The sequence below is a fragment of the Ascoidea rubescens genome (genome assembly GCF_001661345.1).
Source record: "Ascoidea rubescens DSM 1968 unplaced genomic scaffold ASCRUscaffold_2, whole genome shotgun sequence".
In the NCBI taxonomy this organism is placed as follows: Eukaryota; Fungi; Ascomycota; class Saccharomycetes; order Ascoideales; family Ascoideaceae; genus Ascoidea; species Ascoidea rubescens.
The window spans coordinates 137,473-152,147 of record NW_017962914.1 but is presented as its reverse complement, the minus strand read 5'-3'; the positions used below and the strand labels follow the sequence as shown (position 1 = coordinate 152,147).

Below are 14,675 nucleotides of genomic sequence, written 5' to 3'. Positions count from 1 at the left end.
CTGGTGAGAAGCCAAAGCAGACAACAACAACACTGAAGCTGAGGTGCCGAACAACAACGGGAAAGAGCTTCTGAAAGATAGCGTTGGATTAGCATTCGAGCTAGGCTTGTGTTTGACATTGGGTTTGGAATTTAATCGAGCAGTGGGCCTTGAGGTGAATTTGGAAGTGAAATTCGAGCTAAATGGAGAGCTGGGCCTTGAGCGTGAAGCAATTCCTTTGAACGTTGACCAAGAAACCGATGAAGGAGAGGCATGGAGAGAAACAGCCTCTGGCAACGCCTTTACTGAGCGAGAAAACAATCTAAAGAACATAGAGCTGGTGTCGTTGTTGTTGTTGTTTCTTTTCGAGCCTGGTTTTCGATTGCGATGAGCTCTTTTTATGTTACTGGACGAGCCCTAGGGCTCTCTCCCGGAAGCAAAAGCAGCAGAAGTAGCAGAAGAAGCAGAAGCAGAAGCAGAAGCAGAAGCAGAAGCAGAAGCAGAAGCAGAAGCAGTGGCTTGAAAGTGCTGCAGAGAACAAAAAAGGTGTTGAGACTGGCAGCAGCCAGTTGACAGAATATTCCTAACCTTCTTTCCTCCAGTTTCAGTTGTTGGTTCTATTGTGTTGCCTATCAACCTGTTGAATTATAATGCAATCAAATTCTATCATTGATCATAGATCTGGTTAATACTTCTTTCACAGCATGGTCCGTTCTATTTCAAGCTTAGAAATCTTATTCTCTTGTCAGTCGACCTATGGAGCTAATTATCACTAAACTGCTTTTTCTCCTAATTCACCATACTATTAAATTACGGATATAACCACTTTTAGATTTAATCTTTAATATTCATATTTACTAATTTATTTGGGCTATTAGTACACTGTACATTTACTTTCCTGAATTTTATTCAATTCATGATCATTATTTAATTTTTATTCATTATCATTTTATCGTCCATTAAATTCAATTTAACCTAATTAAACTTATTGCGGATCGGTTATCTTCTAAAATGAATAAACAAAATTTACTTGATAAAATGAATATTTATCAAGGATTTTCTCTCAATATTTATGGCTGTAAGTACGGTTTTTGATAAAATTATCATGCTGTCCAAAAAGACTATTTTTTTGACTCTTCAACATTTATCTGTACTATCTACGTAGTGGAAATGTGATCACTGCTTATCATAAATGAATTTAGTCTTTTTTTATTCTCCGGATTTCATTTTTGTTTTTTTGTTTTTTGTTAGTTTTTTTTTGTTTTTAATCATTATTTTTAAGCCCATCTCTTTTATTTTTTTGCTTGATTATTTTTTATTTTATTTTTTTCTCTATCATCATTTTATTAATCTAGAAAACTTTCATTTTAATTATTATTATTATTATTATATCTTCTTTTCTTTTTTTTAGAGCATCTCCCACGGTTTTGAATTTTCATTTCCATGATTTGTTGTCTTTTACTTGTTCTTAAAAAATTTAAAACATAATGATCGATTTTGAAACAAAATATCTCAACAACTAAATAACTAAATAACCAAATAATGGTTTCCTGAATGTTACTAATGTGGCTAATATCGTTTCATATCCATTTAATTCATTTAATTCATTTAATTCATTTAATCCATTTAATCCATTTAATCCATTTGATCCATTTGATCTATTTGATCCATTTAATCATTTTAATCCTAGTTTCTATGTCTATTTTCAAAATAATTAAAATTTTAATTTTAATTATTATTATTAAAAACGCATTATTTCTAAATTTATATCCAAGTCCATTTCTCATTTTCCATTTAATAAAAAAAAATAAATCCACTTTTTTTCTCTCTATTAATCAAAATGTTTGTTCCAACTTAGATTATCATTTTGCTCTCAAAATTTTATTAAGATTTTTCCAACTATTTCCTTTCGTTCTTTAACTTCTATTTAATCATATCATTATTTTTTGACTAACCTATGAATGGGCTCGATAAACAATAATAGTATGAATTATCAAGCCAATAATTAACAAACTAATTCATTGTTTTCACTTTTCTAATAAAGAGTTTATCTGATATTTTAGAAATTTTGGAAAAAAGAAAAAAAGAAAAAAAGAAAAAGGAGGGAAAAATTGGATTTTGCATTGAATTTACATTTTTTTAAATTAATGTGATTTCTCTACAAATCATTTTCATAATAATATTATATATATTATATATATTATAATTTAAAAACAAAATCACTAGAAACAAAAAAAATCATAAACCAAATAATTCATTTAATTTGAATTTCTTTTATTTTCTTTTGTTTTTATCATATTCATTACCATTACAGCGAGTAAACCTAAAAAAAACAAAAAAAACAAAAACAAAAACAAATTGCAAACAATTGTAAATATTTGTAAATGTTTGTAAACATTTAAAATATTTGAAGATTAAATTTAAATTTTAATTTGAAATTTGTACAATTTAAATAAAACTAATTTGAAATTTATTAAAATTTGTTAATTCATTTAGAATTATAATATAATACAAACAAAAACAAAAAGTTATTCAATCAAATAATAAAATAAATAAAGAAGTAAAGAAATTCTCAGGATATAGCAAACTAATATAAAAAAGTAAAATAAAAATAAATATGATTGAAATTGATTAAAAAAAAACAAAAGTAAAACTTTTCAAAAAGCCATAGCAAAATAAAAATGAAGTAGTAAAAAAATAAATAATTATAAAAAAAAATAATAGTAAAATTGATAGTTAAACCCAACTAATGCAGTTAAAAATTTTAGAAATTAAAAATAGAATTTGAATTATGAATGTTATTTCATTAGCAATTCATAAATATTGACATGGAAATTTTTTAAATGAAAAATTAATATAATATGGTACAGTTTGTTATAATACTTTTGGATTCAAGAATAATTGAAATAATCAAATTGGTATTTAGACCAATAGACATTATTTTTAATCTTTATCTAAATTTGAATCTTAATCTAACCAAGCTCCTAGTAACTTTGACTATAATGATTTAAAATAATGAATATGACAATGATAATGATGGTGATAAAGTAAAGTGAGATTATTTCTTTTTCATGTGTTGTCTTTAGCTATTAAAAGACTTGATTGTGAACAATTAATTACTTTGTAGACTCAAGCATTGTTGATTTCTATCCATCTTCTAGGTTTAGGCTGAGATAAAGAACCATTAAAGGAGCCTGGAGGAGGACCATGCCAGATGATTTTACAGGCTGAACAGACTTTATGACCACAGAAATGACATGTTGGACGAGGACCTTCTACTATATCGTAGATATCATCGTGGATCTTGGATAAATCACCAACACCCATGCTTCTGCAACAAATCCATCTAGTCTGGACCAAACCCATTTTGAATACAATAAATTATGATTGAGAGAGAAGAAAAGTAATTGAATATGACTATGATTGTAAGTGGTGGGATTGCTGATAAAATTAACAGTAATATTATTTCTAATATTGCAGGATTTATAATTTTAATCAAAGAAGGTAGAAAAATTATTAAAAGGAGATGTTGTTTAGATTAATAATATAATTAATGGTGGGAAGTGAAAAATAAAAAAATTGAAAAAGCAAAAGTAGGGAAAAAAGACTTATACTTATAAGATAATCTCCAGATATCATTTGTGAAGAAATCAGTGTTCGTTTTTTCTGATAAAACTAAATTTCCCATCTGGTTTGACTAGCAGCATTAATTATGACCTTATAGTTGCAAAGAAAATTTAAAAGCGATTCTAGCAAATTTAAAATCCCAAAAAAAGACAGGATTAACAAAAAAATTGAAAATAACGGTTAGAATTCTTTAACTGGTTCAAGTGGTGTAACTAACTTGTAAGGCTTTCCTTTAAATTGCAATACTCGCAAAATTTATCAGTCCAACATAGCTCATTAAACTTCTGGACATATTTTACAGTTCGGCAGCAAACCCTAAATAGGCTCTGCGCACGCCCGCACACACCTGCAGGCGTTGTCAAGTTCAGAACGGCTGCAGCACGCGGCAGGTCCGAGCTTGCCTGGATTGAACGATTGTGAGACCGAATGTGAGACCGAATGGGAGAGCGTGAGCGTTGGCGATCATAACGGCCACTCTTTTCGTCTCGCCTGGAGTGCTGGTGTTGGTGCTGGAGGAGGAGGAGGAGCTGGTTCTTCGAGGTCGGAGGTGCCGGAGAAGGGTGTGGTGCGTGGCGTAGGAGTGCTTCATCGTCGGCTTGGGCTGGGCGAATGTGCAGGGGCTTTCTGTCTGGAGTTCCTGGATGTTCTGGGTCTTAGCAGGCTCCAGCCAGACGTCAAACTCGAAACAGTCTTGGTGCTCTGTCGATTCAAAGGCGTGCCAATTTGCCCAGGTTTGAAACTTTTCATCCTCTCTGCTCAAACTGGAGCTGGGTCTTTTGACTCAATTCTGCATGGAGCTCGAAAGGTAGACTTGTGCTTTCACAGTAAGGGAATTGGAATCAAGGAGATCAAATGTGGGTTTATGGCCAAATGATTATTTTTATCTCAAAAAGAAAATCAAGTTTTAAGTTACATATCTTTTGCCAAGTTGATCTTGAAATCTTTTTTCACTTTGTTTTCTTCACTGTTTATTTTTCATTTTTATTCTTATTCTTATTCTTATTTTTATTCTTATGTTTTATTTTGGCTGTGGATCTTTGGCTTTATTTTTTAATTTAATAATCATAACACTCTTTTATGAATAAAATTATTCAGATAACTTTATTAGATAATTGGGCAAAACTGTAGATAGACGATATAACAAGGAAAAAATTTTCAATCCACTAGGAGCTCAACAGTTCGAAATTTCATGCGGATAATTATCTAAATTCCACACGTCAAACTAATTCTAATTCTATTTGGTAAAAAGATTGCCCACAATTTGCTAACATTACTTCTCTGGACATTACAATTTATTTGATTACTTCTGTAATGGAAATGATACCAACTACGATAGTCTGTGAAATTTCAGTGAAATTTCGTTATAATCATAACCGTTATCATAGTTGTAATTAATGTATTTAAACTATGGTTATCTATCAGATATTCTCCAGCTCTTTATCATTCAACACCCTTTAATTTCTGTTTTTGGTTGTATTAATGTGTATTGATCAATAAACCAACCGTTTTGAAGTAATTTTTAATTCAATTGATTCCAGAATCTATCCTAAACCAATAAATCAAATCAGCACAAATTGAATTGAACTGAATTGGGTTGAATTTTTATTTTTTTTTATTTTTCAATTTTAAATACAACCAACCAATAAAAAATTGTTTCAAGTCTCCTAAATTTTAATTCTGTTAAATAAATATTATATAAAATTACTTAATAAACAATAATACACGCTTTGTTTGCAACAAGATACGTATTCATTTAAAAATTATCAGAAACTCTAATGAAACTTTTTGGAATTTAATTTAACTTGAGATCGACTTTAGTTTATTTTAAAAATCAAAAAAGAAAAGAAAATTAACAATTTTGAAACCGTTTTTTTTTCAATTTTTGCCATTAGTCAATATATAAATAGATTCACAAATTTTTGTAATACAGTTCTGTCAAGTCAATGCAAAAAAAAGACAGTTCAATACTTTAATCACTTTCCATTCAATACTTTAATATAATAATTCATAATATAATCCAACTAACATTAACAATTACTTGACTTACTTGACAAATCAACAAAATTAAATTCAATTAATAGTTCAAAGCTTAAAGACTATTAAAAGTCAAAAAAACCATCCAATTCTCGAGCTTTTTGGAGATTTTTCAGTTATTCACCTTGAATTCTCCAAATTTTGGACTAAAAAACGGCAGTCGTTCGAAAGGCGGGCCCAGGAGCCAGATGAGCTGGGACACCAGAGACAGCACCAAGCAGGCCAGCACCTATTGGCCTGTCCTCTAGCAACAGCAAATGCTGCTACCTCGACAGCAATGCTGCAACCCAACAGCCCTGGCTTCGAAACCAACACAGACAGCACCTTTTGAGCCACGCTTCCTATTGTCCTGCCAATTCTAACCGGTACGCATGCGAGATCCAAAACCGTTTTTCTATGTGGGAGATGCGCCAAACTGCATAAATGTTTGTGGTTCTGCCGATCGCTTCGAATTTGTGTAAATGCCTCACAGAGCTAGGCGGATTAGGTTTCGCTGATTTATCAATTCATCAGACGATTTCTCGTGCTGTTCTGGAGTGAAAAACTGGCCCAAATGTTGCTAAATCGCTTTCTAAGTCCTTTGCTAAAACCTTTTTAGATGTCATGGTTATTACTCGCACAAACAGTGTCTGATATTATTCACTGGTTTGTTTGGATACTTTGCTGGTTCAGCACTCTGCCTAATCATTGTTTTTAGTACTCTTTTTTCTCCCAAATTTTTTGCTCTTGCTACTTTTCCCCTTTCATATTCATACCAATGTATATTTCCACTTCCATATCAATATATATTTCCACAGTTTTTCATTCTTTAGAGAAGTGGTTTCCAATACCACTTTGCAATATTGCAAATCATTTAGCTTCTTAACTTCCAACTCCCTAATAGGTTTTATTATTTAACAATTTTGATTCCGATAATTTTGATAGTGATGATTCTTTTGCCTAAGAAAATTAAACCGTTAACTAAATAAGATTATTCCTATAACTGATTGGGCTGTTGTGGGATTTGATTCATTTCAACTTTTTTTTTTTTGGTTTTGTCGTCGTTTTTTTTTTGAGTACGCTTGGGAAAATGGAAACTGCTTTTTGGTTGTAAACAAACCCATTTCATTCTTTTATCCATCAATAGTTTCTTTGCACTTGACATCTACTGATTTGATTGCTCTTAGTTCACGTTGCATGATTTAATACGTGTGAATAAACCAATTAACCAAAATAATAGATCAATATAAACGTAATTTAATTTTTAATTTCTATTACTTTTTATTGCTTTTTATTACTTTTTATTAATTTTCATTAATTTTAGTCGTATTGATAAAATTTTCCATTTTTCAAGCTAAATATGATTCACTGATTAAAGTTATCCAAATCTGATTAAAGTAGTTTCTGTAATTTTATTAATTTTGTTAAAATTCTATTCAATCAATTTTTTGAAACTTTAATGCTCTTTAACTCTTAAAATGACAGCTTAGCTATTACATCAAGAAAGAAACAACCAAATTCTTTAGCATTTTCTTCATAATAAAATGTTACTAGCACGACCAGAAAAGAATGAAATAAAAAAAAAACAACTAAATAATTCCTTTTTTTTTTATTCTATTAATTAATAATATCCCTAAGCTTCCCGAAATTCAAATAATAATTATTTTATCAGTTGATTTGCTATGTTTTTATTCAATAAAAACTTTGTCTAAAATTCACCAGTAGCGATATTTAGTCATATTTTTTTAGTTTGTCTTTTGCTTCTTACATTTGATAATTTGTTTCTACCAAATTTGTTTTCTTTCATGTTTTTATTTTGTGTATAATCAACTCAATTGTTTAAATCCCAGGTTTTTTTATTGTATTAATTTACTTGAATTTACTTGAATCTTTTTGTTTTTTTTTTTTCATTCATAATCCTATATAAATCGTTTAAATTGAAAATAAAAAGGAAAAATGAAAAAGTAAAATTAAAAGCGCAATACAAAAAATAAGAATAAAAATAAAATAAAATAAAATAAAATAAAATAATTTTTTAATTCGAATAATGAATAAAAAAATCTTATAATATTCCAGCTTAATATGGAATAAGTTGCTTCTTAACTATAATATTAAGTTAATAATATTTATAATAGATGATTTAATTTAATTTTTGAATATTCATAATAATTTTAATTTGTTTTGTTCCATCAAATAATGTTGAAAAAGTATTGAAAAAGTATTGAAAGAATACTGAAAAATAATAATTCAATGGATTGGAGATTTAAAGATTTATAAGCTTAAACAAAAACAAAAGCAACAAAAGAAAAAAAAGAAAAAAAAAGAAAATGAAGATTCAAAACAAGATAATTGATTCCACTAATTATACGAATAATATTAACTTTTCATAACTTTTCACAACTTTTAATGAAATTCAATGATTCTTCATAGGTCCTAATATCTTATTCATCTTTAAAGTAAATCACTTGATTGTGTTTATGATTATTCATCAAACTATACAGTTATCTTGAATTAAATCCTGGATCAATTTTTTTTTTTCATTTTCGTTACTATTGAGTCTAGTTATAAAAAAGCCTTTCTTATGTGTATGATAATCCACAATAAATTAAAAGATCAACAATTATAATAACCTATTGAGATAATCTATTAGGATAATCCATTTTGACAATTTATTTTACCAGTTTAATGTTTCATTAAAAAAAGGAGCCTCTAGTTAACAAGGGACTGAATAATTCAAAATGAAAAGGAAAATCAACAGAGTTAAAAATAAAAGCAAAAATAAATCAGAATAAAAAGGGAAATCATTTCTTTCTTTCACAGTTTTGCAAACTTTTAGTGTGATGTTTTAAAGATAACAAAGAATTCCTGAAAACAATTCATGACAATCACATATTTCGTGACATTTATTATTTAAAAACCAAATACGAAAAGATTCTCCATATTGATGTTGAAAGGTTGCAAGATTAAAACAAAAAAATTCCTTTAGATTCAAAATACAATTTACAAAGTTGAAAAGAATCCAATCGTAGATTGCTAACTGCATTTTCTTTTACATTTGGTAGAAAAGGTAAACAAACTAAATTAGGAGAGCTTGGTTTCTTTTGAAACAGTGTCTGCTCTTCCCAACAGCTTCATGATCCAATTGGTTGTGCTCCTGCTGCCATCTTCAAAGCTGCTAAAGGCCAACTTTACTTTGGCTAGGCCCGAGCTCTGCTGAAGCTTTGCTCCACAGCTCTTGAACTCGATCTAATTTCCCCAGAATCACAGCTCAAATTAGAGCTCGAATCAGAGCTCGAAATAGAAGTTTGATGGGTCAAAAACAAATTTCAATTACGACACTGCTGCACAGGACGCGTCCGAAAACCGGAAGATGCGTCCGAAAACCGCAGGACGCGTCTGAGCACGTATCTGTGTCAATGTCTGCTTTTCTCGTTCAATACGTGTTTGTGATTGGCCAGTGGGCTCTTTAGCGCTATATTCTTAAATAAGCTCTATGATGTGGTGACCTGTTTTTGCTTTATTTTTTTCGTATTTCAATGATTTTATTCAGCTTATCGTTTATTGGATTTCTAATTGACTATTCCAGAGAATAGGCGACGCTCTGGTAGACTCGTTGGATGCCATGAAGAAAGCTCAGACACAGAGACGCTTTATAAGCACTTTGGTTCATGTACTGGATATGAAGGTGATCTTTTGAGTATCTAAAGAAGTCAAACTGTTGTCTTTTTTGTTAATATGATTGGTTTAATAAAATTGGTTGGCTTTTAGTGTTGCTTTTGGTTTGTTGAAAGAATTGGGTAAATTGAAGATTTGCAGTATGATATCAAAACAAACAAGTGGTGTTTAGGAGAGACTCTTTCCTGTTATATTTAAATTGATTTTGTCTGATTTTGTTTGGTTTAGTATGGTTTAGTCCGGTGTTTTTTTGAAAGTTGTTAGCCTTACTTTTGATTGTAATTGCTATAACAAAAGTTTTTTACCATTGATTTTCTACAAGTAAATATACCAATTGATTTAATGAATCAATTGATATCTGTAATTCAGTAAAACTAGACTGCTTTGTTACCAAATATTTGAATTTGATTAGTAATTAGTATTGGTATTAATTTAGACCAATAATATTATACTAAATTATATATGATCTAATATGCGTTCCATTAAACCTCTGTTATGAACCATCTTTAACAATATACCAATGGCAATCGGAGCAATTAAAGTGCATAAGACAACAGCCCAAGTCACGATAACATAAAGGTCTGAGCTTGAGCCATATTCATCAGTATCCGATGAAGATCTAAAAATTCCTTTTGATTCAGCTAACGATGAAATAAGAAATCCTATTTCGCCTCTTGGAACCATTGATAGGCCAACTAAGATTGCCGGAATATTGCTATTTTTCTTCTTCAATTCTTTAGTTTCTTTATTATTTGTGAAAACAAGATTCACTTGTCTGATAACCCAAAATCCACAAAACAATTTGGAGACTGTCATCAAAATAAAATAAATCATTGCTCTCCAAACTAATCTACCAACAAATAATTTTTTAAAAGGAATTGAGAACCCGACACTGGCAAAAAATAATGGCCTAAGGATTCTATTTAAAGATTGTTTGTAATATTGGTCAAATATACCAATTCCTGACAAGTTATTAATTGGTGAACTATTTAGTTGATAATTGTTCTCATTGGTTAAAATTTGGATGTCTTTGTCTTTGTCTTTGTCTTTCTCTTGAAATTTATCTTCATCTTTGTTTTTAAAGTTGTTTTCAATATCATTATTTAAAAAATTACTTGGAAATGTGTCTAACAATTTATTAGGTTCAAAATGGGGAACTTCATCGTCCCACCATGAAATGCCTGCACCAGTTATATAAGCTGCTGTTAAAGAACTAGCACCACCATAATTTGCAGCAGTTATCATTCCGATTAATAACAAAGTATGAATAACTAAGATAACTTCTTTAATTTTGAATATGTAATTTAAAAATGAAGCAATTTTAACTTTCGTATTTTTATTTTTATTATTATTATTGTTATTATTATTATTATTATTATTATTATTATTATTATTATAATTATCGTTAGTAGTAGTAGTAGTAGTAGTAGTTTCATATTCAATCATTCTGAATTTATTCAATTTGACAGTTAATGGAGAAATCAAAAATTTTGATAAAACAACAGAAACAACAACCAATCCGATTGATAATAAAACCGGCCTAATAACAGTTACTGCAGTGAAATTCCCATCTCCAATATTGGAAATAATCTGGACCATAATCAATCCAACAATATCATCCAACATTGCCGCACTACTCAAAATGATTCCGGCTTTTGAAGAAATCAAATTAGAATTATTTAAAATGGTAAAAACGGTCCCTAAACTCGTTGAACATAAAGCTGCACCAGCACTAAAAGCCGATAATAGAGTGGCATTTGCATATGAAATCAAAGTAAAGCTCAAAGCAAAGGGAAATATAATACCAGTTACCGCAACAGCTAGAGACATTGAAAAATATTTCACCAATAATTTAAAACTGGTCGATAAACCGCCATGATAAACCATCAACAATAAACCCAAATAACCCAAATCAACAAATACTCTTTCGGTTGATACTTCGATCCACTTTGTCAATGGAGTTCCGTAGATCAAACCAATCAAGATTTGGACAACCAAACCACAGTAAAAATAAGAATCAACAACATGATTCAAAGCATTGAGAAAAATGAAAAAAGACGATAGTATCAAAATCGATGTGATTGGGGGCTCATGGTAGGGCAAATAAGAAAGCAAACCGGAATCAATTGTATCAGACATTTCAAAAAATCAGCAGCAAAAACAGTGCGATTTAAAGCAAAAACAGTGTGATTTAAAAAAACTGGTCTTTGCACTTCAAATTAAAGGTCCCTGTTTTATATCTCTGGCTTTTGGTGTCAAAGCTGGAGTTTTTGTTTTTGACTAAACTCTATACCCACGTTTCTTTTGCAAACCAATAAAAACACAGACACAACTCTGCATATAAACTCATTATTATATATATTTATGCTGGTATATATGTATTCACATGCACATGCACATGATTATACCCACGCAGCTGAATTTTCCACTCCCATGGATCCATTGTTTTTCATTGCAAAGTTTTTCAAAATGACAAATGTTGGAATTTTGATGATGAAGCATTTGGCTATTGTTGTTGTCAACTTAAATATCAGCTTGTTATTCACAGCTTCGATTCAGGTTTTAGTGCAAAATGCCCACAGATAGAGAGGAACTAAACAATTTGACCACAAACATATCGATTTCCCTAATATCCTATGGTATCTTGCTAGTGATTTTTCCTGGCTCAACTTTTCCAATCGTCATTCTAATCCTCATGATTTCATCTTCATTATACAAGGCCAAATATTTAAATTATATTTATAAAAAATACTTCAACAAATTGGAAATAACAAATGATAGACAGGATCTTATTAACACAATTCAGTCTTTAAGTAGTTATAAGTATAACACGCAAAATTGGAATAACAGGAAAAAAAAAATATTTTTTTCCATGCCAATTAGACACCAAAAGTTATCAATAAATTATTTAAAAAAATTTGATAAAATCAATAAATTAATCGATGTCAATTCTCAATTTTTGAATGATATTGCGAAAGATTCGATAGATTTTTATAATGTTCAAAAAAACGAATTAAGGTTAGCCACTTTTCAAAACAGTAATGATAATTTCAATGTTATTGAAGCTTTATGTCATTTTCAAAGAGATTGGTCAAGTTTAGGCGATGTGGAAATAAATCCAATTTTAAATTATGTTAAAAAGAATTTGAATAATATTGTTAATAATAACAATTACAGAGGAAAAACGTGTGTGATTATTCCAGGTTCAGGTTTGGGTCGAATTGCTCATGAATTAGCGGCAGCATATTCCTCAATCCATTTTGAAACCGTAGAATATTCTTGGTTAATGCATTTATCAAATCAATTTATTTACAAGACAAATTCAGACCAGCAAACTTATTATAATGTTCATCCTTTCATTCATTCATATTCCAACCATACTAGTTTAGATAACCAGACTAGAGAGATTAAAATCAAACGATTGGATTCCAAACCTTCAAATTTAAAATTGAATCATGGAGATTTCCGGTTATTTAAATTGGAGAATTCTGAAGACTTTGATAATATAATTATTGTGAGTGTTTTTTTCTTGGATACTGCTGAAAATATTTTTGAATACTTAGATGCGATGGAGAGATTGATATCAAGTAAACATGGTTATTGGATCAACGTTGGACCGTTGAAATATGGAAGTGCACCTAAAGTTGAGTTTAACTTGGAAGAATGGAGAGAGATCCGTAAAAAGACTGGATGGATTGATATTGATGAGCCAAAACCTTATGGCAAATTGCTAACTGGATATCTAACAGATACCAGGGGTTTATGGCAGGGTCAATATGGCCTTTGCAGGTGGGTATCTAAGTTATAATAAATTATAATAATCCTAATCCTAATCCTAATCCTAATCATAATAACCATAATTTTTGTTTCTAATTAAGACCTAACTCTTTTTCAACTCCGTATAATATCATTTAATCTGCACATCATTTAATCCATTCAGTCCATTTAATCCGTATGATCCATTCAACTTATTTCATATCATTTAATACCAATTTAATTTCATTTTTATTTTAATTTACCATAATCTGTTTTAATCAAATTATTAATATTTTTTTCATTATTTTCATTTCCTATTAATTCATATTATTATTATTATTATTATTATTATTATTATTATTATTATTATTATTATTATAATTTGATATTTTCAAATTTAACGCCCAATTTTTTCAAATCGTTTTGAATTTCACTTTTTTGTAATTGAATATCTTTTTTTTTTAGTTCAAGTTGATTTAAGATTTTTTCATTTTTTCCAGATAGATTGGATAGATTATTATATAAGTTATTTAGTTTAATTAGATGTTGATCGAGCGAGATTACGTGATAATTTTTAATCTTTGGGAAAACTATAATATGGTTATTATTAATATTGTTATCAATAGGATTATCAATGGAATTGTTAGTAGTATTTCTATTTGAATTTTGGAATTGGTTGAATTGCCATTCGAAAATTTCTTGGTCTTGATCAGAATCATAGTTTGAGTCATTTTCAGCTTGATCGATTAAATTTTTTATTTCATTTTTGATATTGATTTTTTGCTGATCAAGTTCTTGGGATGTTAAAGGCAACCTTTCGTCTTCAAATGAATTTTTGTTAAATTTCTTGTTAAATTTCTTGTTAAATTTCCTGTTAAATTTCTTTTTATTTATAGTGTCATTGAGATTTAATTCCAATTTGTCGAACTCTTCAATAGATATGTAGTTCATGTTTTCTCTTTCAAAGTCACTTAAATCAGAACCTGCCAATATAATCTCTTGGTTGAGAACTTGATTGTTTAGTTGGAGTGGATTTGTATTTGAGTCTTTATCTCGTAGATAGTCTAGGTAAGTGGAAGTTTTACTAGTCTTGTTATCGTTATCGTTATTGTTATCACCACCATTACCATTATCGCCACCATCATCATCACCATCTTTGTTATCCTTGAAATTCGTGTTATCAGGCTCACTAGTGGCAATATCAAGAATATTGGCCAGATTGGCATCGTCTATTGAAATAGCATCGTAGTTCAGAAGAGCTTTGGAGGGAATGAACTTGACCTTGGACTCGCTGGTCTTCAAATGGCTCTTTTTGAGCCTGAACTTTTGGGTATCAGAGCTGCTTTCCCTCTGGGTGTTCTTTGCAACGTCTCTCTCTCTGTCCTGTGCTTCGCCTTCGTGGAGAGACTGTATCACTATCTTCTTTCTCCTTGTCTTCTTGGGCCTGGCCCTCCTCAAGGGAATGGAGGCTTCATCACTGTTTTGCTCCTGCTCGTCGTGAACAAGAACCTGCTTGGGTCTGGATCTTCTCAACGACATCTGTAGTTCTTAAGGTGATTTACTCTTCGTGCTCCTTTTCCGGTGCTCTCTCTTCAGATCCTCTTTCTTCAGATCCAGTCGCCTCT

General features: G+C 30.1%; 3 protein-coding genes across 3 annotated transcripts; 1 reads left to right on the top strand and 2 right to left on the bottom strand.

The window, feature by feature from the left end:
- Window positions 1-3,108: 3,108 nt before the first annotated feature.
- Window positions 3,109-11,433, bottom strand: ASCRUDRAFT_6409 (uncharacterized protein; the record flags this gene model as incomplete). The annotated part of the gene is made up of 2 exons (XM_020191339.1): window positions 3,109-3,330; window positions 9,862-11,433. 2 exons carry the CDS (start codon window positions 11,431-11,433, stop codon window positions 3,109-3,111), a joined length of 1,794 nt encoding a protein of 597 aa, XP_020049051.1.
- A 375-nt stretch (window positions 11,434-11,808) lies between these two features.
- ASCRUDRAFT_74220 (uncharacterized protein) lies at window positions 11,809-13,308 on the top strand. The gene has a single exon (XM_020192602.1). It carries the CDS (start codon window positions 11,867-11,869, stop codon window positions 13,100-13,102), a length of 1,236 nt encoding a protein of 411 aa, XP_020049050.1. The 5' UTR covers window positions 11,809-11,866; the 3' UTR covers window positions 13,103-13,308.
- Window positions 13,309-13,425: 117 nt separating this feature from the next.
- ASCRUDRAFT_6407 (uncharacterized protein) lies at window positions 13,426-14,589 on the bottom strand (the record flags this gene model as incomplete). Its single annotated transcript, XM_020191338.1, has 1 exon — window positions 13,426-14,589. The coding sequence occupies one exon, from the start codon at window positions 14,587-14,589 to the stop codon at window positions 13,426-13,428; it is 1,164 nt and encodes a 387-aa protein (XP_020049049.1).
- Between the last annotated feature and the right edge of the window lie 86 nt (window positions 14,590-14,675).

Coding starts and splice junctions, on each gene's coding strand:
- ASCRUDRAFT_74220 (XM_020192602.1), top strand. CDS start 11,867: ATGCCCACAGATAGAGAGGAACTAAACAATTTGACCACAAACATATCG.